Source organism: Emydura macquarii, unplaced genomic scaffold (assembly GCF_026122565.2).
Source record: "Emydura macquarii macquarii isolate MOO-44397 ecotype Brisbane River unplaced genomic scaffold, CSIRO-AGI_Emac_v2 contig_3530, whole genome shotgun sequence".
NCBI lineage: Eukaryota > Metazoa > Chordata > Testudines > Chelidae > Emydura > Emydura macquarii.
Window position 1 is genome coordinate 8,231,159 of NW_027133667.1, and position 26,781 is coordinate 8,257,939.

Consider the following 26,781-nt stretch of genomic DNA (forward strand, 5'->3'; position numbering starts at 1 on the left):
AGGATCCCCTTCTCAGTTGTTTAGGAGGGAAATAATTTAATCCTATATTGAGAACAAGAGTCACTTGTCCAAACCAGATTACCTGTATATGTACAATAAGCACTGACTAGGCTAAATTGTATCTTTCTTCATATACTTTAGCAACTTAGGGTCTGAACAAAAAAAAATTCATAAAGGTCAAATACATTTATAAATTCCTGGAGCCAATTTGTCTTTCCTATTTCCTTTCAGAATGCTCCAGGTCTATTTAAAGGATGCACACCCTCCTGCATCCTGTTCAGAGAAGGCTATAAAGTGTGCAACTAGAGGATCTGGGGTTGAGGCAGATAAAATGAACCAATGGCTTCTGAGAGCCGCTGGAAGACTTAATAATGAAGACTCAGATGTGATTGATTTCCCTGAGTTTGAATGTGCCTTTATAGTTAGCTATAAGAAAACGCATTTGGCTGTGTAAAAATAGAAGGGAAGCTGATAGATACAGCCTATTGAAAAGAAAACAACAATTAATATTAAAATGTAAATAATATAAGCCTCAGTAAGTTAAATTTCTGTCTCTGTGTTGGGTCATTGACTTGTAAATGCTTGGTCTCCTGTTTTTGTTCCATGTTGAAGAGCCTGACTCTCAGAGGGGCTATGCATCCACATCTCCCATTTACTTCAGTAGCAGTTGTAGTTTCTTGGCACTTCTGAAAATTAGACCCTGGTTTCCATTATGGTGCATTAATCCCCCTTTCTTAAAGCAGAAAGTGAATAGCAATAGACTAATTCCCATTGGCCGAGATCAGTGTTAAAAGATTTCCTGAGGGGTGCTCCCTAGTCAGGTAGCCATTGATACTGGATCAGTTCTTGCCTTGTGTGTGTATTTGTTCTGCTAAAGAACAGGGAAGTAGTTTTTCGGTGCTGCTGAATGCTAGGAACAGGGACGGACAACACTAGGCAGTTAAAGTGCACCGAATAGCAACTGTAAAAACACAACTGTGTGGCTGCAGACTTCTGGCTTCTCAGTGACTCCATGTCAGATGTGCCTGCTTTTAGTCAATAACAAATTGAAGGTTTTTTTAATTCTTAGAAGGGAGATATATCCAGGATGATGCTAGTGACTTGCTGAACCCAGGTCTGGTGTTTGAAGGGCACTGTTACTTCTCATCCGAAGAGCAAACAGCGTTCCTGACTGGTTGTGGAGATTACTTTCCGTAAGAGTAGGGCTGTTAGAACTTGACTACGACTCCAAGCTTAACTTGGGCAACTACATTTTGCCTATCAAAAATTTCACGTGAAGTTTCAATTGATTGTACTATTTTCTTTATTTCCTGACCTTTACTGTTGTTGCAAGCTGGTAAATCCCCACTATGTTCCACCCCTGAGGTGGCTGTAGTTCAGTGGCAGCTAAAGTGATTCTTCTCTGTCCCTGAGATGTTTGCCATCCCATCTCTTGGCACCAAAGGAAGGGCAATAGCTGGCACAAGAAGTCAGTACTCTGCAGAGAAATGAATCTCCAGAAGAAATCTCTGGCTGCTTTGTGTTCACTTTGCACCACTTATGTGTGAATTTCAAGTGAATTTAGCAGACTGGAGAATCCAGCTCCTTTATCTTCACTGTTGCACATGGAAAGTGCAGTTAGATATTTGCAAATCCTGACCCCTTGCAGTATGTAATGTGATGAATGTTAAGGAATGTGATGTTGACGGTGACCTGTTATAGGCCTGGTAAATAGTGAAGCTAAAGATGGTTGAGAACTGTGATGAGCAACCAGTATCATAAGCATATATGAAGTGTTCTTCTGAGTTTGTATGTGGTTTAGAGGTTTGAACACACGCATTGGTGCCAAGAATAAACTGCAGTGTTGTAATCTTGTCTCTGACTGATTCCTTTTGTGGTCTACAGCAAGTCACTTAACCTCTCTGTACCTTACTCTCCTCATCGATAGATTATTTACTTACTTCCCAGGATTGTAAGCACTTTGAAGATGAATAGCATTTATTGCTATTATACAGTCATGTGTGTCCATTCTCCTTGTGAAATTCTCTGTGCCTGGAGTCAGATGTTTGAAGCATGTAATCTCTTTGGCTGCAACAGGCCATCTGAGACTCATTGACAGAGAATGATTCGTGTCTTTGTTAAGAAGGCACCCCTTAATCTACTGAGCTGCTAGTTCAAAAGGAGGAGAGATGACTCTTGTTTTGTCCCTATAATAGAGTGAAAAGAAAGGCAGATCGATTTAAGAGCCACAGGCATATCTTGAGTTTCAAATAAGCAAACATGGGTAAACAACTCACGAAATGTTCTAAGAAAGAAAGGAATACCTCTTGGAGTTGCTAACCAGCCGCTCTCTTATTGCCAACTCTTTCTGGGCACATGCAGCGAGGGATTCTAAAGAGCTTTCTCAGAGGGAAGGGTGGGGACCTTCAAAGTACAATACTTTATGCCAGGACACAGATTCATTGTGCTATGTCTCATGACAGGTAGGTCAAACTTAGTTTAGAAACACCCTATACTTTTCCTCTGAGGTCTCGCTTTTAGAAAAGTATTGTGATTTAATAAGAAATAGTAAACACACTCTTTATAGCTCAGGAATCTGAGGATAGAGAGTATGTCCTTCTGGAAATTCAGTCTCAGTAGTAAACCTAACCGCATCTGCCCCTTCCTCTTCTATTTTTTTTAAATTGCCAAGCTAGCAATTTACTAAACATATTACTCCTTTCACATATTTTGGCCTTGGAAAGAGTCATAGAATTCTCTGCAATTTTGTTTGATATAGTGTGACTAATTCTTGTATTGCCTATTGGAAAAGAGCTAAAATCTTTCAGAGCTTTGCTAAGAGAGTGAATCTTTGCAGATTTTTAAATCCTTATTTATTGATTTTAGGTTTGAGTAAAGGAGACCAAACTTTCAAGTAGCAATAATAGGTAAATATGTGACTAGTACCAAAAAAAAATTGCTTAGGATAAATGAAATTACTCTCATGCAAAGAAAATCTAGGTTGTTGTCAACAAACCAGAGAGTACTGAGGTTTATTTAAAGGTGTCTTCCATGCAGAGAAAGTCCTTTGGAGTGCATAGGAAGTCCTTATTATATTTCCAAAAGGATGAAATATCTTTATCCAGAGAGAAAGAACTAGCTCTTGCTAGAAAGAACAAAGTGATCGATGCAGCCCAAAGTTTGCATTTTAAGAAAACAGGAAAAATACAGAATCATATATTGGCCCTTTCCAAAGCTTCAAATACTGCTTTAGTAGTGACGTACCGAGGGGGGCCCAGTCTGCCGGGGGGGAGGGAGGGGCACTGGGCCGGCCCTTCACCATGCGCAGGAGGTTGGGGATGCAGGAGGCCCTGAGGGGCGCCCCTCACTGCCTCCGCTCACCCGCGCGTTGTGAAGGGACTGCCCATTCCTCCTCCCCAGGCTTGGGGGGCTGTGGGGCTGCAGTGGGAGAGGCGGGCGCCATGCAGCGAGCAAGTACGGGGAAGAGGGAGGTGGCGGAGCCAAGCCTGTATTTGCACACCCCCTCCCCCCCACCCGGTAGGTACAGACCCTCCCTTCCTGGAGCAGCTGGGGGGGTGGCACCAGGACCCCTCCTGCCCTGCATGGGAGGCGTGGGTGAGGCTTGGGAGGGGGTGTGGGGGGGGCAAATGTAGGCTTGGCCCCGGGATGCTGAAGGCCCTTGGTACGCCACTATGCTCTAGAGATGTGGGTGAAGCTGTTAGTTCCAGCAATCCAGCTGTCCCTAAGTTGGCCCATGCCACCAGAGTAATAAAAACTGTCTAAACAAACCATCAGGCAAATAAATAGTCTAGATATCTGAAATATCCCAACTCAAGAAATGCAACAAATGCCTTGTTCTTTTGAAATTCATTATGTTATGTCTTAAGAACTGTTCTTGAAGTAAGGTCCCTCTGTCCTCACTTTCTAAAGATCTGCAGTGCTGGTTTCTGAATCCTCAGACTCATTTCTGTCTTCGGTTGTTGATTTACCAATAAATCTGGAATCCTGTCCTGATGTAGAGAGGATAATAGTTGGGCATGCTAAATAAACTTGCTTGGAAAAGAGAGAGAGGCTAAAATTCTGGCCCTGTTGAAGTCAGCATGAGTTTTCCAGTTAACTTCAGTGGGGCCAGTATACCAGCCATAGTACGTAAGCTCCTTTCATGTTCTTTAGCTATTTATTGTGTTTCTTTTCTTTTCTCCTTTATTTTCCCTTAAGAGAATTTTAGTGTTCATTAAAGTTCGGGACAGAAGATGTCTGTGCTTTAAGATGGACCAAGTACAGCCAGGCAATTAGTCCTGTTCTCAACCCCCTCAAAGCTGACACACTTCAAAAGACTTGCAGCCGCACCAAGTATTCCTATATTTGCCCATCTCTGTTCTAGACAGGACCATCGCATCAAAATTTGGACCCTGATTCAGGATTTGAACCAAAGTTTTCAAAAGTGAAACCCATTAGGCCAGCTGAAACCATCCACTGAGACTCATCCCTCTGTTTTTGTTTTCTTTTTTTAAATTAGAGCCATGCTGACAGAGGTAAAAATGTTCTTTGGTTCCTCTGTGGGAAAAGTAAAGTGATTCATTACTGCCTATGGGATATTATTTCGCAAAACTAGGGTAGAACAAGTGAGTAGAAGAGTTTACAAGAGTCTTGACCTGAAGTGTTTTGCCTTGTAAAGGGAGAGTTCAGATGGAATCAAATAACATTGATTCTAATACTTTCAGACCTAAAGACCTTCAGGAACCATCTCTCAATGAACTCTTCAGCCTGAGATGACTTCCTTAAAAAAGGGCACTGTGGCAGCTGTCAAATATTATTTATATTAGAAATAAAAAATATCATGGTGCTCCCACGATATGGAGGAAAGTGTCACAGGGCTCTTTTCCACATGTGCTGTGCCCCTCTGTGATGCTAGTGCAGTAGGTGTTTCTGCCACTGTTTGTGAGCTGTGCCAGAGAGCTTGAATGAACCCGGCTCCATGGCACCTGTTTAGCGTGGCAATACTTTATATACAGCGAGGGGTGGAGATTAGATTCCCCACTTCAGGCTAACCAGTTCATGTATTTTACCCTTTTCTGTTCAATGTACATTTGATTTATTTGTTTTCTTCTTACTGCGGTTTGAATGGAATTTGGGTGTTCTTGTAACTTGTTACACCATGTTCTTACAATGTATCCCTTTTTTTCCCCCTCACCTCTGTGGACTGATCTCAGTCTCGGCTCTGTGAACAGTACATTTTACTTTGCTGCAGTGGCTGCAAAGTAAATTCATAATGTGTTGTGGGCCCTATGCACAGTTCTTGCAGGATGGTGGCGGTGTCTCTAAGTGTATAAAAAAGAGGGTAAGGTGACTGTGCACTTGAGTCTTTAGAGAGTATTTTTACAGCTAGGCCAGGGATGTGAGTTGTACTCTATTTCCCTTCAGTTTCCTCCTATCTGAAAGTGGGCAAAGTTACTTCACCTCTCTGTGCCTTATCTGTTTAATGGGTATAACAAGATTTCCCTTCCCATCAATAAAGTGAACCTTAATTCAATGGTTCTCAAACATTTTTCATAACCGAAAAATCTTGATGGAGAGGTTCTCCTGGACCGCTTTCCATCCTGTGGACAATTGCACAGGCCACTTCCCCTCCCATTTGTGATTGTACAACATCCTTGTGGCATTTGATACTGGTTGGCATTTTTCAAACAAAAAGTTTTATAGTTAATAAATGGACTTTTTTATAATACAAAAAACTTTACGAAAAATTTTCTTAAAAAAACATAGTGACGTACTGCTTTCTCTTGCATTTGTGATAAGAAAAATTATATAAATCAGACTCCTCATCTTCGTGTTGGTTGCTTATTTAGACAGTGTTGAAATTTTTTCTTCCTTTTAAGTGTCTTTTCTTCCTTTTGCATTGCACAACTCATGCTAATGCTGTGGGGATTCTTTCTTCAGAGATTGCTCACCAACTTTGCTAAGTATGGTAACTGCAAATTTCATGGATCTAAATTTTTGGTAGAAGGTAGAGTCTGTGGGACAGGTAATCAGTCTCTCTGTTGTGCGTGATGTGGTTTTTACTTCTACTTGCCAGTATTGTTGTGTATGGGAGCTTGGGCACGTAACATAAGGAACCATAGAGGTCAGTTTATTTGTAGCACTGCCAGTGTTATACACTCAGTGAACATACTTATTATGCACATGTGATTAAATCCAGCAATTACTGTTATGCTATGGGCCAATGTCTGTTACACTAGTGCAATGCTAAAGCGGATTGCACTAGTGTAATTGAGAGCAGAATTTGGCCTTAGGTCTTTTGCTAGGCTGCATACTGCTATGTCTTCTTTGATATTTCCATTTGTAGATCCCTTCACTTAAAGCTTTGTAAGGCAATTAGGCACTCCAGCACTGAGAAATCAACCCAAATGACTAGAAAAGCCAAAAAGATTAAGTGACTCAATTTGCATCTGCCTTCAAATGTTAGAATTCATTTTGAGAGGTCTAGCTCTATCTCATTTAGGCATGGTGCATCAATGACTGAGTAAGGCATTGATTAGGGCAGTGGTTTTCAACCAGGGATACATGTACCCCTAGGGGTACGCAGAGATCTTCAAGGGGGTACATCAACTCATCTAGATATTTGCCTAGTTTTACAACAGGCTACATGAAAAGCCCTAGCAAAGTAAATACAAACTAAAATTTCATGCAGATAATGACTTGTTAATACTGTTCTATGTACTATACACTGAAATGTAAATACAATATTTATATTCCAGTTGATTTATTTTATAATTATATGGTGAAATGATATTACAAGCAATTTTTCAGTAATACAGTGCTGTGTCACTTCTGTATTTTTATGTCTGATTTTGTAAGTGAGTAATTTTTAAGTGAGGTGAAACGTGGGGGTATGCAAGATACATCAGACCCCGAAAGTGGTACAATAGTCTGGAAAAGGAGAGAGCCACTGAGCTAGGCTATTGTTGGCCAGCACAAGAAAGCACAAATGACTAGGCTGGGAGATTTAACAATCTAAATGTTGTTCTTTCATCTAAGGAAACCTAACTGCTCAGCATTTAAATACTGAGTTTGATTAACTTAATTTGATCTTTAATGAGCAACAGCAGACATTACAAACTGATTCATCCACTTGGACTGGAGTGAGTAGAGATGTAATTAGCCTTTATCTGTAAAGGCTATGGTTCCTCCAGGTCAGGATTGAAGTCTTTGCCTATGCAGTTTGGGGATACACAGAGTAGCTGTGCAAATCACAATTGTTTTGACAAAATCCCGTGTGACAACTTCATTTCTCCTCACACAGTAAGCAAACATTAAAAACAGCAATGTGAACCAAAGACATTAATATTAATGTACATAATGCCTCAGATGTTGAATACTGTATTGGACATAAGTATGTTGAGTGATAAAGTATAATATACATTTTAGATATTTTCTCCAGAGGGTTATTAATGTGCAGCTTTTGGTTCATTTTCTTTATACAGAACATCACTGATTTAGCTGCTGCATCTTAATTTTAAAGACTTAAGACTGGACACAGATGTGTGTGTATTTGTACACCCACACTATTTTCTCTCTCTCTCACACACACAATACAGTTGCAGATGGTAACTATTTGAGGTAATTTACATGCAGTCTAAAATATCCATGTACAGTAAAACTGATCTCAGAAAAGTTGCCAATATGGCAATATGTTGAGGAACTGCAGTATGGAATAATTCCTATTTTCAGCGTAGCACGTTGATCAAGCATTAATCTGATTCATTTATTTCATGAATAAGGATCTGAAAATGAAAGAGGGACAACTTAATGTTGATTTGAAGTTGGGTTTCTTTTTAATTCACATGCATTTAACTATTGTGTTGTTGCAGAAATTGGAACATAGAGAAGTTTTAGTTGGCTTGTTGTTCCTGGTTTTCCCATTTATCCCAGCCAGCAACCTCTTCTTCAGGGTGGGGTTTGTGGTGGCAGAGCGAGTCCTTTACATGCCGAGGTAATTACTGCAATTGAATTCCTTTATAATGAGGCCTTCTTGCCCATTTTGTCAAAGCAGGTAAGATATTTAATTTTTTTTGCCTATTACTGTGATTCAGGCTTTTTTTTTCTCTCTCTCTCTTTTAATCCAAGCACTATATGCCTTTGAATTTTTGAGCAGCAACATCAGAAAATCTGCAGTCTATCAAGAGCAGGCTACTTGGCAGAATCAAAGCTAGTTGCATTCTATTGTTATGGTTTTTTTAATGTGGTTGAAAGCATCTGTATACAGGGAAGCGGTGAGCTGTTTCTTGTACATTGTCCTTTCGCGTTCGTACAAATCTTGCTGTTTCACTAAGTGACATTGTCAACTTAAATTGTCCATGTTCTCTAATTTAAGCACAGTATTTATAGAGTTAATTATTTGATTATTACTATTTATCTACTTCTAATGTGGTAATAGTCAGAGGGTCCATTGTGCTAGATTCAGTACAATCACAAAGAAAGACAAGGTCCCTCTCCTAAGAAGTTGACAATCCAAGTCTCCGATTCTGCAGGTGGACTGCTTTGCCCACACATAGTGCATGGACAATGGGACAATCAGTTGCAGGATCAAGCCTGTGAAAGACTTTACAGTGTAGTTGGTGGGAGTGGGGAAAGACTACCACACCTCCCTGAACTGTAACGCTCTAAAGTTCACCCTTGTTTCTATCCAGATACCATTACATTCTGGACTGACCAGTGTCTTAGGGGTTCTGGTGCTTCTTGCTGCTCTTACCAGCAGCATAGTTTTGAACTGCTCCTTGTATCGCCATCAGAGCCAGACCTGAGACTGAAACCGGAGGAGAGGCCAGGTGCAATTGGTGATTACCTGCTTGATCCAGCCATAAATATAATTACATTGTTATATCAATGTAGCCATATGTTTAAATTCAGAGAGGTCAGTTCTGCCATCAGGTGCATACGCAGCCCTCATTATCTTTAGTGGCAATTGAACTTGCAGAGCTAATGGCTCTAAACTTCACCCTACATTGCTGTATGCTGCCTGAAATAACTGACTTTATTCCCGCTCGTTTTTGAAACTAGATTGCTGAAAAAGCAAACTAAAATGGAATACCTGGACAAATGTTCTCTAGAGTCCTGATCCTGCAAAGGCTCATGTGCTTACTTAATTTTATATATATATTAGTAGTCCCAGGGACTTCAATAAGCCTAGTTTCTGGTTTTTGCAAGACTGGGACCTGTATCTATAGCTTTACATAGCTGAAATGTATCCCTGCCTCATATTATATCAATTTGTTTTATGGGTTAAATCCCGCTCATCTTATTCACACAAGTAACCCCCGTAAATTCGATGAGACTGTTCATGTGAGTAAGGTGAATGAGATTTGATCCTCTTAAGTTATTCTGGGAATCATCACCCCAGTTGGCGAGTCTTGTTACTGTGCATCATTTTAAATTAATTTAAAAATTGGTGTAAGGAAAAAATGGAGAAACGCATGAAAGCTGTTTAAAATCGAAACTGAGAAACAGCCATCCTAGCTTCTAACACACTCTCTTGCTATTTTGTCTGTGGAAAGAAGAATGGTTTGGAGTGCTGCAGATGCAAGCATCTAGCTCTTTGCCAGATGAGATTACTAATATCATGACGTGCCTTTGAAAGTGGGTGATAATGAAGGAGAAAAACGGGCAATGCTCCAGGAGGACTTTGTGGAAGGAATATTCAATACATTTAACGTGTGCAGAGGAACACTGCTTATATAGTGCTCTTCATCCTTGTATGGGCTTTACAAACATACAGCCTGTGAAATAGGTAATTATAGTGACTTTCTTTTTTAGGAGGTGATACTGAGGCAGAGAGGTTAAGTGGTAAACCCTAAAAGTGAGTGTGTCAGAGTCCCTGGGTCCTATTCTGTTTTCAGACCATTAGACCAATCATTTCCTCATTTAAAACCTTTTTTTACCCCCAAGTTGGCAGGCAACTGAACTGAACTTTAAAATGAAAAACTAACATGGCAGTTAATTCTCATGTCAGAGAGAGAATGGACAGCTCTGACTCTGTCATCAGGTTCTTTGTAGGAGAAGGAGGGATGCTAAAAAATTATATAGACAGTGTTGAGAACTAAATTTACTGCTTGCAAAGTTACTGAATGCTAATGAGTGTGCTCGTGCGCCGTCTCTCTCTATCTCTGTTTAAAACAGATTGGGTGCAGGAGTGTTAGCCTTCCATGAGCATTCATAACTGTTGCAAGGCAAAAGTGACATCTCTTCCCTCTCTCCCTGCACTCGAGGAACTTGGCACTTAATATTGAGGATATAAGAGCGAGAAGGGCAATGTTCTTTATTTAGAACATTCTTTTGCAGCTGTTTCATAGCTTGCATCTTGCCAAATGCAATATGCCTTTCTTGAGTTTTGCTCTATTTTTATTTAAACATCAATTACTAAATTGGAATATTTCACCATACTTGAAAGATATTTTTGGGGTGAGAGCTGATTTTGTGTGTGGAAAACACATTGATGACTGTATTATTCTTGGTTATATTTAAAGGTGCTCTTCTGCCTCCTTTTGAAATGGAAGGCTTTTATAAATATTTGTATGTATGTCACAGCTGTGCACATTGTAATCTGTGGATCACATCCTGAACTCCTTACTCAGTTTTATTCAGTCCTTACGTGGGCAAAATTTCCAGTGTAGTGAATAAAGACCTGAGGATTTAGGTAAAAGGTATGTAAACAAAAAGGAAATGTTTTCTGCTTTTTACTGTCACTTTAATTTAATTTGACTTAGACCTTTTGATCATGCAGTAGTTGTAAGGCTTGACTCTACGTTCCAGAACTTTGTGCACATCTTGAAAAGCCTGAAAAAAATTCAAAAATATTAAAAAATAATTTTCACAGGGAAAAAATAATTTCCCAACCAGCTGTAAACATAAGTGGAGATGTAAACTCGGCATTGGAAGAGATTGAGGTAGAATAGAATTCATAGACAGATTTTTTTAAAAAAGCTCAGCCCTCGTTTAGGCACCAAAATAAGTGGCCCCATTCTCAGAAGATTCAGGACATTGAATGCTGACCTCTTTTGGAAATCTGGACCTATCTGCAGGTGCTGGCCACTTGAAAATCTGGTCTACTTAGTGCAAAACATCACAGTTGCTTTTAAAATAAAAAGAACAGTTAATCTTATTGTTCCTAGTCGAGAAGAACCTAACTGAACATAATCTGGAACTTTTGCATCTGACTCTGCAATTGCTCCTCAATGGAACAATTGGACACACAAGGTGTGACCATGAGCATCTCTGATGCAGTGCTAAACACTCTGATCTCCCACTGACTGTAATGGGAGTTGGGGTTCTGGACCTTCCAGGACTGGAGCCTTATTGTATGAGCAATTTCTCTGGTTTGCTCTACTTTTTTTCCACAACTGCCATTTCAGTGGCTCCTGGCAGTGGGTGGGTGGGTGGGTTGGTTGGTTTATTTATTTGTTTATTTAACACGTTCATTTTCTAATTTGCTTCCAGATTTTTAGAGAACTGCCCTGCTAAAAACAATAGTCAACCACCTCAGCCTGCTAAGTGAATGCAAGTTTCCAGATAAAGTGCCTGTGTGCTACATATTAATATGTTTAAACTCCAAAAGCAATACATTATTCTTCCTAGCTAATGTAATTCTGTCACTGCCTACTTTTGCCAGCCGTGAGAACCTTTCCAGTTTAACAGTCCATGGATTTTGCAACCATGACGACAAAAAGAAAGATGAAATTAAATGAAAGTATTGAAAGTTGCACTTATTTATTGCAGAAAGTGTTATATGATCAATGAAAGGTCAGTCAGGTCACCACTGGTTTCTGTGAATGTGCTTTGCTTTGAAACATATTTGCAGAAGTTTAAGTGATGGAACTTCTATTAGAAGTAAACCAGTCAGGAGGAATGCAGATGATAAGACAGGACAGGAAGCCGACTTTTATATCAAAGGGAGAAGTCCTGTGACCTGATGCAGCAATTACAATAACAGTGGCTTGCTGCCTTGTGCAGTAAGGAGTGGAGGCTGGTATATAACAGTCCTGCATGCAGATTTTGATTACATCACTGATTCAGTACATTCCCCAGGCAACCTTTGGTGGTGGGGTCCTATGGTTCGCAAGATGAAAATGAAAGCTTCTTTCCAGTGGTTGAACCCCAGCAGAATTAGTGCCACCTGACGTCCACTATGCGTCCCTCCACTGACTCTACCGCCTTAGGCCCAGTGGGGAGTAAACTCTACCCCCTTGTCCCTGCAGTGGTGAATCAAGACTCTGGCTTCTCTGTTGTTATAAACATGAGGCTATCTGTTAGAGAGCAGCACTCTGCCATGCAGATTGCATAATTCTGCCAGACCCTGTGCACCACTGTTAGCCATATGTTTTGTTCAGTGAGTCAGAAGTACATCATGATAAGTTGTAAGATCAATACTTGTAAACATCTGTCACCTTACTAGATTTCTAAATAGGAATTTGTAATAGGAATTTGTTCAGTATCTAGACAAAATTGTCTGTTTCTCAAAAGGATCCATCTGTTTGTATTCAGCCTCTTCATAAAAATTCATACAAGACCAAGCATCCTGTGAAATTTTTGTTTTTACACGCTGTACTTTAAACAACAAAACAGCAAACTGCTGCCTATCCTCGCTAAGGTGTCCATTTCACTTAGTATAGCTCCATCCATTATTGACATTTGCAATATACTAATTCAAAAAGAAACTGATGCATGTTATGGTAATGAAGTCTCTGCAGTTTTGGAGGAAAGTAAGTTCTCTTCAGAATTATTCAGGGTCACAAGCTCATGAAAAAGCAATCATCTGAAGATAGGATTTTATAATGCACCTGCCTTCAGCATTATTCTCTTCCGGTATTCATTTTTCACTGGATGTAATGTTATGCATTTACACTCTCCTCTACCACCCCTTTTTTAAACTTGTGTGTCAACCAAGCTTGAGAATCTGAATAGAAGATTCTTCTTCTCCCTCTCCTTCCCCACAAATTAGTCAAATCCTGGTCCTAATGAAATCAGTGACAAAATTCCCATTAACGTCAATGAGTGGGGCCAGAGTTTCACCCAATGGATTCAATAAAGGAGTTAACCATTTCAGTGCCTAAAGTGAAGCAAACACTTGAGTCTTTGCTGGGTCAGAGTAATCTGTGTGTATTCCCAACTGTATCTGTTTAATTTATTAAAAAACATTTTTAATGCTTTTTTTTTGCTCCTGTTAGCTGTATGGAGCTGACAAAATTAAGAGGCAGTGAACTGGATTTTATTCCTTGTGATTCATCAATCAACTTGATTACTAGGGCCAGTCAGATACACCTCTCTATACCCTGTGAAGGCAGTGGCATTGCACAGGTGTCACTGGCAGCAGGTAATCTGGAGATTGGCCAGATCCTCAACTTGTCTCAATTGGTATATCTCCATTGACTTTAATGGAGCAAGGCTAACCTCTCCAGGATTTCAGCTGAGTCAGTGATCTGGAGGAATAAGCACAGGGTTGGGATTTTGGTGGTCCTGATTTCTAATCCAGGCTCTGCCAGTGACTCTGTATGTAGCCTGAGGCAAGTCACCCCAGCTTCCTTTCGCATTTTCCTCATCTGTAAGGTGTTGATAGTACTTACCCATCTACTTCTAAAGGGTGTTGTGAGTATTAATTAGTTCACATCTGTACAGTGCTTTGGAGGAATAAGGTGCTATAAAATGCTAAATATTGTAAGCATACAAACTTTCAGATGTAGATCCAGACTCAATCTCCTAAATTTTGGGGGTTTGCCCATTACTATTAAACATTCTACAGAGAAATCAAAATAACACAAACAAGAAATGATGAGATGCTAGTGCCAGATATTTTGGTGAAAGCCAATAAAAATGTAGGAATAAGAGCCAAGTAATTTTGCAAAGCTGAAAAAGATTAACTCATGGCGCTTTTGGTCTAGACTGCAGTCCTAGCTGCTTTAAATGAATATGAAACACGCCTTTGAAAAACACACATTGCATTTTGGCCACATGCAAATAGTTTCAGGGAAAAGCTGAATTTACTGTGATTACTGCCACTTGCATGTTAACTTTAATGATAAAGACAGAAAGCTTTTTTATTGTTGTTGTTGTGATAAATTAAGTTAAAGAAACAAATCTTTAAAAAATTTACCATGATCAAGGATTATTTTTTAAGTAAAATAATTTGAAGGTCCGAATTACTTGTGACAAACTTAGGGGAGGTGGGAAAAAAAATCAAATAAAAAAAAAAAGGTGTAATTTAATAGAAATAATTCCCTCAGCCAAATAGATTGGAATTTTTATTGTAAAGGAATATGCTCCCTGAAGGAAAAGTTCTATAAAATTTAATATAGAATAATCTCTTTTATAGCTTTTTGAAAATTTTACATTAAAATATTATTCCTATTATAGAATTCTACAAGATGGTTCTAAAAAAAAAAAACTATAGAAAAAGATAATTACCTATTAAATTATGTAATATTTTAGAGTGATTTCTATGACACCCTGTTGATTTAATCTTCTGTAGAACTTTTTCTTTACAATGTTAAACAATAAACACATAACTCTTTCCTTCCGAAACTATCTGTAATAAAGTCATTAAAAATACCATGTTATCTGGAAGCACTTCAGATAGGAATCTGCTCAAAATGAAAGCTTGGAATCAAAAAGTGTAATGAAGTCAACCTGTACAGTACATTACTTTTATGGTTACAGGAAGGGAGAGAAGGAAAGTGGACTCAAATGTTAAACAATCATTGAATGATTAGCTGAATCACTTATTTCAAAGTTAACGTATTTTCTGTCAAAGAAAATAGTTCTTGAGCTCCTTAAACTTTATCTAGTTGCCTTATATTGTGAATAGAGAACCAGATTCTTAGCTGATGTATATTGGCCTAGCTCAAAAACCTGACCCAGTGCATTTGGGGTCCCTTAGATGTAATCTGATATAAGAAATCAGTTTTCATTTAGCAATAAAGACCAATTATGGCATCAATCACCTGCTCATAAGGTCCCTTTTCAAATTAGGTCTATCCTGCCAGAGTTTGGGACTCTGTTGTTGTACCTGAGTTCTTACTCTGGGACTGCTCTGGTTGGCTTCTTGGGAGTTTTGCAATTTACATTAGTTTAGGGGCAGGATCAGTCTTTGAGTAATGTTTAAATTAAAAGATAAATATGCTGCTAATTGTTATGGGGAAGGAGTAATTACTGCATTTTATGGCAACATTTCTGGGATGGGGAGGCTAGGTTCCCTTGTATGGGATATACATTTTATGCTAAATATTGTATCTTTCCTGTATGTTGTTCTGTCCTCTAAAACTCCCTATTAACCAAAATTTTATGGAAAATTTTTGGTTAAAATACACCTATAGTGATGGTGAACTACACAATCAGAGCAAATTTTTTTTCTTTTCCCCAAAGCTGTGCTACTGTAGAAGCACCACTGTGAGTGATCTGGAAGAGAATTCTGGCCATTTATTTCTGACATAGCATCCAACTTGCTCTCAGAATTCCTGTGTTCAAGCTCAGCCCAAATATGTTTGCTTTTGTTAAGGCTAATCACTACAGGATGGTCAGGAATTTTTTGATGAAATGTTTTTAGTCAGAAAATGTTGATTTGTCACAGGCATAACTCTTTGTGGAAACATACTGGCTTCGAAATTTAATGAGTGAGGGAGGATTCTCATATCCAGGATGGAATTTCAGGGGGTGGAAGAGAGAGACACACACACACAAACACACACACAGAGAATAGTCAAGTGGTTAGGACAGCTGGGATGTAGGAGACCCTGATTCAGAGCAGGGACTTGAACCTGGTTGTCCTATGTCCCAGGTGAGTGCTGTAACCACCAGGCTATTTACTCTACTGAGGTGGGTCTCTTTCTCACATGTTGTTTGTGGAAAAAATTCAAAAGGTCACAGTTTTGGCCTGATGGGAAATGAAAACAAATTTTAAAACCTCAAAATTTTTCATGAAATGGAACTCAAGTTTTTCCAGCCAGACCTTCTGCTCATGACAATTCAGCAGCCCGGGCATGGTCTATATTAAAAATGTTGATTGATATAGCAACATTGCTCGGGGTGGTGAAAAATTGACACCCCTGAGTGCCATATCTGTGCCAACCTAACTGCAATGTAGACACAGCTAAGTTGATGGAAAAATGCACCTGTCAACCTACCTACCGCTACTCAAGGAGCAGGGAACGGCTGAGGAGTTCCTACAGCCACGGAAAGCCCCCCTTCGTCACAGTAGGATGTCTATGCCCTGGGGTTACAGTGGCATAGCTACAGTGCTGCAGCAGCCCCCGTAGTACAGACACACTCCCAGTCGGGTATTTTCAGAGCCTCTCTAGCAGAGGGAATCCATTCTTGGGGCTTGTTTACACTTAAAATGCTGCAGCTGCACCACTGCAGCGTTCACTGTAGACTCTACCTACGCCAATGGGAGGGGTTCTCCTGTTGGCATAGGTAATCCACCTCCCTGAGAGGCGATAGCTAGGTTGACGGAAGAATTCTGACTGGGGCTTTGATCAGTATAGCTAAGTTTTTTCAGGGGTGTGGATTTTTCACATCCCTGAGAGAAGTGGCTATACCGATGTAAAATCCTAGTGTAGACCAGGCCTTGAAGTGCTTCTGTTTCCCAGTGGTTCCTCCTTCTGTGTCTGAATCAATGCATACTGAAGGAGAAGTAGTTCAAAAGGCATGTCAAGCCCTCTTTCTTCAATCAATTACTTCTCATTAGAAAAGTGTTAATACAACTGTTTCTTAATAGTGAATAACTGATTTTATAGGCTCCCCCTCTCCACCCCCAGCAGCTGTGCCTGTGAGCAAAGTGTTTTAAATCACTTTGCTCTTCCTGTCAGTGTGTGGTAGATAGTGTCAATTCAGGCTATAAAACTATTTGAAATAGCAAAGAGATTTTTTTCAAGGACAGAATTGGTGGCTCAAATGCAGGTTTGATGTCTCAAGTCTATTAGGCCCTGATCCAGCAAAGCACTTTAAGTCTTTGACTGGTCTCCTTAATTTCAATGGAACCACTCAAAGAGTCTGTCTGCATTGCAAAGAAAAACCTGCAGCGCCGAGTCTTAGAACCCGGGTCAATTGACTCGGGTTCGAAGGGTGCTGTCTCCAGACTAAAATTAGCAGTGTGTAGATGTTTTTGCTCAGACTGGAGCCAGGGCTCCGTGATCCTTGCTAGATTTCAGAGTCCAGGCTCCAGGCAGAGCAGGAACATCTGCGCTGCTGTTTATAGCCCTGCAGTCTGGGCTCAGGGATTTTATGCCATTAATTTTTCTTTGCAGTGTAAGCATACCCATGCAGGCTTTAGGTTAAACCCATGCTAGTGCTTCCCTGGATTTGGGACCTTATTCATTCAGGCTTGACAGGCATGCACCCCATGTATTTAAAATAAAATATAATGCACGTGTACAGCACCTCAATGCATGTTACAGGTGCTTAATAAAATAGTTTAATAAAACGGCAATAATCTCAAATAACTAGGAAATCTGAAAACGTGTTGCCTAGCAAGGAATATGTGCAGCAGAGGCTTGGTCTGCGCTGCCAGCGGATTTCGGTGGCAGTTGACGGGAGATGCGCAAGCTACTCTATATGTAGCTTGTGTATCTCCCGTCGACTTCCTAACTTCTGCTTACCGCAGCATCCTCACTGCACTGTGCTGATTGGAAATGCCCTCTGGTCAATACAGCGTTACTTTTTTTGTGGGGGTGGATTAATGGTGTCGACTTCTGGATTGATAGAGCGGGTCTGTACTGCCACTCAATCGATCCCACAGAATCGATCCTGCACTGCCGATAATGCTGCCGGCAGTAGAGACAAACCTTTTGGAAACTTTTTATAAGTGTTAAAAAGCAGAGAATTGTACATGTTCATGTTGTCACTCCATACTGACCTCAGACTCCATCCTCTCAATGCTTTTCTCACCACTCCCTGAAGGCTAGCAAAATAAAAATGTGTGGTTAATTGATGTGATGCACGAAGGGGTTAAACTTATTTTGGAGTAGCTTCAAAGTAAGGTTTAATAGAACAAAAGGGAGTCATCTTAAATAAGTGCTGACAATCAACAAGACTAGTAGCCGCAGAAAAATCCTCCTGGGTGAAATGTCAAAGTCAACTGCATTTTTTGTTCTCAGTATGTTTTTGAGATAATCCTTTTGTTCTGTTTATAGACATTATACCGATCCAGTAGCCCTCACATGTCCTGGCATACTGTTTTCAGATGGAACTTTTCCTACTTGATATGTATGGGTCAAAATTCTTATCTCAGTTCCACTGGCTTACATCTGGAGTAACTCTCTTGAAGTCAGCGGATTTACTCTAGATTTACTCCATCTGTAATTTTAGATTAGAATCCATTGGGGCGCGGGGGAAAAACCACAAAGATTTTAGATCCTGATAATTCTTACAATTTGTTGAGGGGGGAGGGGTCGTCATCTTTCGCAGATAGTTTCTTCCTCTCAGTTTACAATCCAACCTCTACTGGTTAAAAATTTACCAGTACTTACTGTTCAGAAAGGTCACTGCAAAGCATCACAAGTTGTCCGCTCAATGATAAAGGCTAGGACTTGCCTACGCCCTACCCCAAGTTTTTTCTGTGTCCCAAATAGTTCTAATATTAATGGAACTGCATTTGATCAGTTTGCAGAGACTAATAGAAGTGTATTATCTTATTATTTATTAAATACCTAGCTCTTATATAGTGCTTTAGATCAGTAGATCTCAGTGTGCTCTACAAAGGAGGTAACTTTTGCAAGGTACTCACAAATGTGCAGCTTGCTATAAACTGAATGTAATGACAATCTTATGTTGAGGTGGGGCACTAACTAACTACACTGTCTCAAAGGAAGCAACGTAATCAAGAAACCAACGCAACAAAACCACTCCCCACTGGTGCAATGTGATTCAGCAAATAAAGGAAAAATGTTTAAAATATTTTCATTAATAGCTTTGGCGTCTGAAATTTAGACAGTGGTTAAAGAAAAGACTGAATTATTAGGTGTAATTACTGAGCACTGAAAAAGTATGCTGCAAATATTACATATCTGCACTCTGGCTCTTCTTTAAACACTGCAATTTGTCTGTTACACCCTGGGAAATGTGGCCTTCACGTCATCTCATTCCTCTCTTGTTTGTGCCTCACTACAGTGCACTTTTTCACAAGGGAGGTGGTGTTAACAAATTGCGGAAGTGATAGAAAAATACATTCATCCCACAACCCCTTTGAGTTAATTCTGCCAAAATCACATGTAAATGGGGCACAAAGGTTGCCCACTAAGTGTAGCCCTGACTTTGTTATAATTCAGGACATTCCTAAGATATCACTTTTGTACAGCAAGAGACCACAACACCTGGAGTCATGAAACTGTCAACATGTTGGTGCATGTGCCAAATAGGAAGCTTGTTACCCTCCTGCCGGGCTGAGGAATCTGTGTAGCCTCTGGTTCTCCCATAATGAAACCGGGTGGGTGGGGGAGAGAATGGGTTAACTGTAGTGCAAACATTGTTTTTGATATAGCTGTGTGCACAGTTTCTAGAAGTTTGTTTGTTTGTTTTTTAATGGAGACAAATAACCAGATCACTAATAATAGTCCCCGCTCTCCAACTGCTTCACCATTAACATCTGGCAATGGGAAATGTAACTTAAGGAGGGATGTGAAAAAGGCTATAGATAGTGGGTTTAAGGATTAGGGAGGCAGGGATGTTTTACATATAGAGAGTTGCATGCGAGAAAACAAGTGCTTATGGCGAGAATGGATATGTGAGTGTTCAAAGGCATTTCATACTCATTGCTCTGTAAAAGAACCTGGAGTTAGAAACTTTAAATCGAAACCCCTGAAATAAGCAATACTGGGTATGAAATAACCACGAAGAAAAGCTGTACAATGAGATGTGATTGTAGCAGGCAGCTCTAGTGAAAAGTCTGTGACAGATGAGCTCCCATTATCTTTTCTCCAGCTCAGTTTTTTTTTTGGTGAACAGAGACAGAACATTATTGTCTGCAGTTTTATGTCTAACTCTTATGAATTTTTTAATATAAAAGCCTTTACTAAATAAATGCTCTGTTTCAAATTCTTTTTTTGGATACACTTCATAATAGAGGTACATTAATTACAGTGTAGTAACGGAATAGTCCTAGTTTGTCACTTACAGTTGGCACTAATTTGTTTAACTGAAAGTTGTACCTAAAGCCTGCATTACTTAGTATTTCCTGTACTGTACCTGTACTGTCAGACTTACTATTTGTATTATTTTGTAGAATCCTAGTACGTAGCTCCATGGTTGTCATTCTGTAATTACTATGAAGTTATATTTTGTGATATATGCATTTATTACAAAAAGACGTTAAATTATATGGGTGAATTTGATTTATAGTGTAGCTTTGAATTACCTTCCCAGTGCATTCTCATGGAGTTGCAAGGATTTTCAAGTAGATAATTCAGAGTCCTGATGAAAGTTCAATGTATGTCTCTGGAACTCCCTATCTAGTGATTAAGGCACTTGACTGGGGCTCAGAAGACTTGGTTTCTAGTCCCAGCTCTGCCACTGGCCTGCTAGATGACCTTGGGCAAGTCATGTTCCCTCCCTGTGCCTCAGTCTCCCCATCTGTAAAACAAAAATAATGATACTGACCGCCCTTGTAATGCACTTTGAGATCTATGAATGAAAAGCACTATGTAAGAGCTAGGTGGTGGTATAATGTAACTACCCTTGGAGTTCCCTTAGATGTGTACTTTTGAAATGAACCCTTATTTATTGTGTGTAACTACCATGAATCTTAATCAAAAGGGTGGTGTTTTTTTGTTTTTTTTTTAAAGCCTCTTCCCTGCAGCTGTATAAACTATAATACCACTGTATCTGTATTTGGCACAAAGCATCCTGAATACTGCTGGTGAGAACAAGAGTATATCAGAAATTCTCAACAGCTGGGAACTGTGTCCATTCCGCTTTGCCCCTCCTGTAAATATGAGCTAGCTGAACTGTCTGAATATTTTCTAAAAGTTTCTATATCTTGTTCTCTGGGCACATGCACTATGCTGTTTGGAGAAGGGTGCGTGCCTAAAAGTGCGAAGGTGAAAGGATCTTCTGATGCTGCTTTGTGATAAAGAAATTCAACTAACTAATGTTCACATCAAATAGGTAATTCCAACGGCCGGATTAAACTGCTGAAAGATAATATATCAATCAGTGGAAACTGCAGGGTTTTTTTTATGAGTTTCTTGTTGGCCTGATTACTGAGATTAACTTTTCAGAGACTTTAAAATGGAGTCCAGTCACTATATGGACTGGAAGTTTTGGCTCAATTGATGCTCCAAATATTCACTTGTAGCTGCAGATGTCTTTTTGCAATTAATGCAAACAAATAATGTCAATTCAATAAATATAGTGCAAAAAGTTTATGGAAAATGCAACTAGAAAAGTAACAATAATGTATTGCAACAAATTAAAAGCATAAAATAAGCATTCAAATCCACCCTTGAAAAGGATAGGTATTACAAAAAATGTTATACTTGAATGCCTATATTACAGCTGGCATTTGTTTCATTTGTATTTCTTTTGCAGTGCTCGCACAGGGCTAATGCAGTGCTCAGATTTTGTGTTTGGGGGAGTGTGTTTTTTCTTTCCCTCGGTTTTTAACAAAAATGTTGCATTGTGAATTTCAATGCTAAATTTTCTGTTACTTAAATTCTTTTGCCAGCATTTTTCATTTTTTAAGGAAATGTTTGACATTAAAAAGGCGATTTGAGATGATTTCTTTGTAATTTTATTTCAGAAGTGAATTTTTGAAAACTTTTTTTTTTTTTTTCCCCATTCCAGTTGCTAACAGTCTGATCCTGAAGACTTTATTACTGTCAATGCTACAGGTTAAATTACACCTGGCTACCTTGCACTTGTCCGTTCTGAGAGACAGTTAAAGAAAGCATCTTTCCAGCTTGTTATATGGAAGGGACGGTAACGATGATTACAAGCCATGCTGAAGTCTCCATTCAGGAACGTAGTTAGGTTCATATCTATGCAGCAAGGCTCGAATCCTGCAGACAGTGTGTACACATGCTTAATCTTAACCCGCCCGAGTTAATACCACTGAGTCCAAAATTCAATTTAAGCATGTGTCTAAGTGTTGGCAGCGCCAAGGTAAATTGGAATGATCATGTTGTTACTGCATCCTTAGCCACTGTTATGTTTGTAGTGTAGACCAGCCTGCGGTCATGTTAATGGGATTATTCACAGGAGTAAGCATTAATCATATGACATGGGGCCTTTCTATACTATAAGCTCTAGCAGTGTAAATTGGCATAGTTAGGAGTATCTGTGTTTCCAGAGGGTTTTTTGTTTGTACCCATGCCTGCAACACTGTTCCATAACAGTAATCCAGGGATAAATTGGTGGGGAGAGGGAAGCAAGGGGAGAAAACGCTTGTATCTTCTGAGTGCCACTGAGGCAAACTTGCTTCATCCAGAAATCAAGCTTCACCACCCATTGGAGACACACTGATGAGAGCAGAGGGGGCCTTTCACGTCCAGCAAAAAGCAGAGCTCCGTTAGCACAGCCCCCTTGGGCGTTCAAGCCCCATTAAAAGGAAACTAAGTCAACGAATCCAGCAGAGCTCTTACATGTTACCCAAATCCCTTAGAGTGGGAGTCAAGTCCATGGAGCTCAGCAGATCACATGTAGTCCTGTTTAGGGTATCTGCACAGTGTATGGTGCCTGGCCTCTCAAGAGGGCAGAGCTTGAAAAATCTGAAATGAAACATATTAAGAATTCCTCAGAAACCTGCCTATCCATTCTGATGTATATATTGATGTGCGCCATCCTATTTCTTCCACTGGGATTACAAGGGGAGAAATTTTTAGTTGATTTCCCTTCGCACAAAGCAGTTTGAAAGGGAAGCTCTTTTCCTCTTAGGCGTTCTAGGCCCAATCCATGTGGGCATGTGAGCTTGCTCTCTCTGCTGGCTGGAAAACAGGAAGGGGAGAATTCTCAGAGCTGTAGTTCTCCTGGTAAACCTACATACCTGTGATGGTTGAGAACGAGGATGTGGTAGCTACTGGGAACAGCTTTACTTCCCTCTATGGATAAACTATAACTACAGTTCCAGACAGGGGTGCTGGGACAATTTGTAGAGTGGGGGTGCTGAGAGCCATCGAACCAAACTGCAAACCCTGGATATGATGAAAACCATGTCAAACTAGGGGGTGGTGCTGCCGCACCCCCAGCACCTATGGTTCCAGAATACTCTACTTCGTTTTCTCTTCTGGGAAAGCTACATGGGTTTGGACAGATTATAGGTCTTCATTATTAAATTATTTCTTTTCATATGTTGTGTTACATATGCAGGTCCATGAATGTATGTAGGAAATTGAATGGTTTCCTGAAACTTCCATGTAATTACCAGGACATTAAAAAAGCAATTAAAGATTCTCCATTCCCAGCTCAGAAATATGTATCATCATAGAATCTAATTGCATATTTAAGTACTTGAATCAGTTTGGTATGACACAGGAATAAGGGTTTACTTGAAAATAGGGAGCTACTTGACAGTTACTTACACAAATCCATGTAAGTACACAGGAAAGTGAACCTGAAAACTCCATGTAATTCTATGAGACAGCAGTGGGAAGGCAATTCAGGTATCATAAACTATGCAATTAAACTTCCGATTCTCGGATTTTGTAGTAAATACATGTATCAGAAATATATCTTCATAGTTGTTACATTCGTGTTACCATTGTGTTAGTGCACCATGATTCTTTAAAAAAAAAAAAAAAAAAAATTGTAATTACATGTAACAAATGAGAACTGTACTATAAATCCAGTGTAGCCACACTGCAGTTAATATATGTGCATGAAATGTAATTCACTTCTCTACTTGTGCAATTAGCATTTTTTTAGCAAATCTAAGTATTATGGGACCAGTTATTATCACTATTTGTGTTATGGCAGCGTGAAGAGGCTGCACTCAAGATTGGGGCCCTATCATGCTGCGCACTATACAAACACAGAGAGACAGTCCTTGCCTCCAGATTCTGCAACCCTTACACTGAATAACACCTTATTTAGTCCGATTCTTACAGAGTAAGATACTGTTTAGTGTGAGTAAAGGTGTTTGTTAGAATGGGCCTTATATGTATCATTGTTCTCAATTTCAACCATAATGTAGTATCATTATTGTTACAGCACTGTTACGATATAAATCACATTATATGTTTGTAATTTATTTAAGATTTTAGAACAATAATTAAAATTAAATCCCTACAGGTAAAAGAGAAATAATCTGTGCACAGGACCTACAAACTGTGAACTCCTTACTTCTAATCTTGCAGTGGCCTGGGATAAATTACTCAATCTCTCTTGTTCAATTTCTCCATCTATAAAATGGACATGAGAAATGCCACCTAGCAGAGGTGTTTTGAAAATGCATTAGTTTGTGAAGTTGTAATCTGCTGTATTACTGCTAAATATTACTATTATTATGTTACACTTTCTTAGATTTTGGTCAAGGAAAAAATCCCTGTCTTTCACATATAGCACAATGTACACATAAGTACCACTATATTTATAGTAGATGGGTGTGTAATTTAGAGCTTGTCAGCTCACAGAAGCTGTAAATTGATTTGGGGCCTGGGGTGGGGAAAGGGTTTGAATTTGTTTCCCTGAAAAAATGAAGTTGGCTTAAAAGCTTTTATTGTGCAAGAGATAAAAAAGCTGAAATAATCTTGAACACAAACTATAATACTGGAAATAGCAACTTTTCCCCCCTCTTCTTTGTTTTTCCAGTATGGGGTACTGTATCCTTTTTGTCCATGGTTTAAAAAAGCTCTGTACCTGGTTAAATAGATGGGGAGCCACTGCGATGACCCTCGGCGCTTTGCTGCTGCTGCTGCTGTTCTCTTGGAAAACGGTGAAACAGAATGAAATCTGGTTGTCAAGAGAATCCCTTTTCAGGTATGATCAGCATTGGAAAATTCTTGCTATATCTCTATCTTTAAATTTATTTTTAAAGAAACAAGAAATACATGACATGTTATTGTTACATGAAACACGATAATCTTTATTAAGTAAAAGGAGTAATTCTGTTATTACTGTATTATTATTTATGTTGTGGCTTACCATTTTAACATAGGGCCATAGAGGTGCATGCTCTCTTTTTTTATAGAGAGAAGGAAGACAAGATGCCTGCCCTGAGGATCTTGTAGTTCAGATTACACATTTTAAACATCATAATATGTGTTTAAAAGAGAGGGATGGGGAAAGGAATTTTACATAAGACAAACATAAATAGCAGTATTTTAATAATGAAATTTATTACCCACAAAAAAAAGTCAAAGCAGGTTTTGTGGGGCAGGTTTAAATCTTTCCTTGCAGCATCATAACCCAAACTGAATTATGCTAAAGCAGGGGGTCTCTACGAGGTCTGGAAGGTATGTGCATCCTGACACCTTTTTTCAGTTATGAGGTTGCAGTATGGAAGATATTGAGAACCACTGTGCTATGGTGTGAGAACCAGAAGGTGAAACTGCCTGGAAATAAAGTGACATGAACTCTTCAAGCTGAGTGAAATGCAAAATGTAAACAAGAAGCTTGGTGAGATGGCAATGTGATCTTTAATATTCTCTCTGGTTAAGTAGGCTACATTTCTATTAGTAACACAGGTAAAGAATATGTCCTTGTGGGAGGTTCTTTTTTTGTTTTTTGTTAGTCTGGGTAGCAGGACTGTGGTAGTCCGCTGACTTGAGGGAATACACATTGGATTCTCAAAAGGAGACTCAAGGGCTTTGTAAATGATAAAAGGAAGAAAATGACTTAATTATTTTTAACCTAATTTCTGAAGCAGTTGTGCAAACACTGATACCAACAGCATATTTGCATATGAACAAACTTTGATTTTGACAGTATAACTATTTTTAGACGTTTTAGTTAAAATAAACAACAAAATCTTTGACTCAGTGATAATTAATGCTCTGCCTTTGTTAAAAATACTACTATATTCTATAGTTGTGGTCCAAATCATGGTAGTGACACCATTGGAAAGAGGTAGAATGTATTTTGTCAACATTTTTTATAATGGTAGAAACTAAATGCCATGAAGTGTCAAAGACTTAAGGTTTCACTGGTTCTACTTGACTGCTGTTTGCCAGTCAGTCTCCTTTACAGCTTCATTTATGTATTTTTGTGTTGAAACAGACCAGTTTGATTTTAGTTTTGTTAGCAAACATATTAAATTTACTTCCTGCTGCTTTTTCAGCAATTGTCTAGTTGTGAGGTCATCATGGGATTGCAGGTGATTTGTACATCAGTTGTTTAACTTGATTTTCTAAGCTATTCACCAGAGCAAAATTTCATTCTCATTCTTAAAGGGGACGACATTACCGCTAAACCTTTTATCTCTGCCTTTAAATCAATACCATGCTATAGAAGCAGATAGAGCTCTGTTAGAGGGATGTTTTTGAAAGATCTGGAATAGGAGTTGCTTCAGTATAACACAGTTCATTGCCTATCTCCTAAAACATGTTTACTACTTAAACAATTAAAACCATGGTGATCAGATCCTTGGCTCAGATACCAATTCATTTTAAGCACTGGTTTTCAGTCCAAACCTTCCAGGGTTAATGCCACCAATTCAAAAGAGAGCCTTGGCCTTGCAGTTTGGAAGACTCCCTTCCTTTCGAAGGGGGAGGAGACTGTGATTACTTGTTTGGTGTTTCATAAAATCACCTGGTATCAGCTGCATGGGAGATGGATTCATGAGATATTGCTGACTGGATAGACAGTTATTTCCTCTCTCCCACCTCCCCC

At 39.3% G+C, this 26,781-nt stretch overlaps 1 protein-coding gene across 4 annotated transcripts in view; it reads left to right on the forward strand.

The window, feature by feature from the left end:
• TMTC1 (transmembrane O-mannosyltransferase targeting cadherins 1) overlaps nt 1-26,781 on the forward strand; it is a 191,137-nt gene that overhangs the window by 98,145 nt on the left and 66,211 nt on the right. For 2 of the 4 annotated variants that reach the window (XM_067536271.1, XM_067536273.1), the window contains 2 exons: nt 7,851-7,972; nt 24,763-24,930. In XM_067536271.1, coding sequence (XP_067392372.1) covers nt 7,851-7,972; nt 24,763-24,930 — 290 coding nt within the window. The remainder of the gene's footprint in view (nt 1-7,850; nt 7,973-24,762; nt 24,931-26,781) is intronic. The other 2 variants (XM_067536272.1, XM_067536274.1) reach the window with 2 other exon arrangements.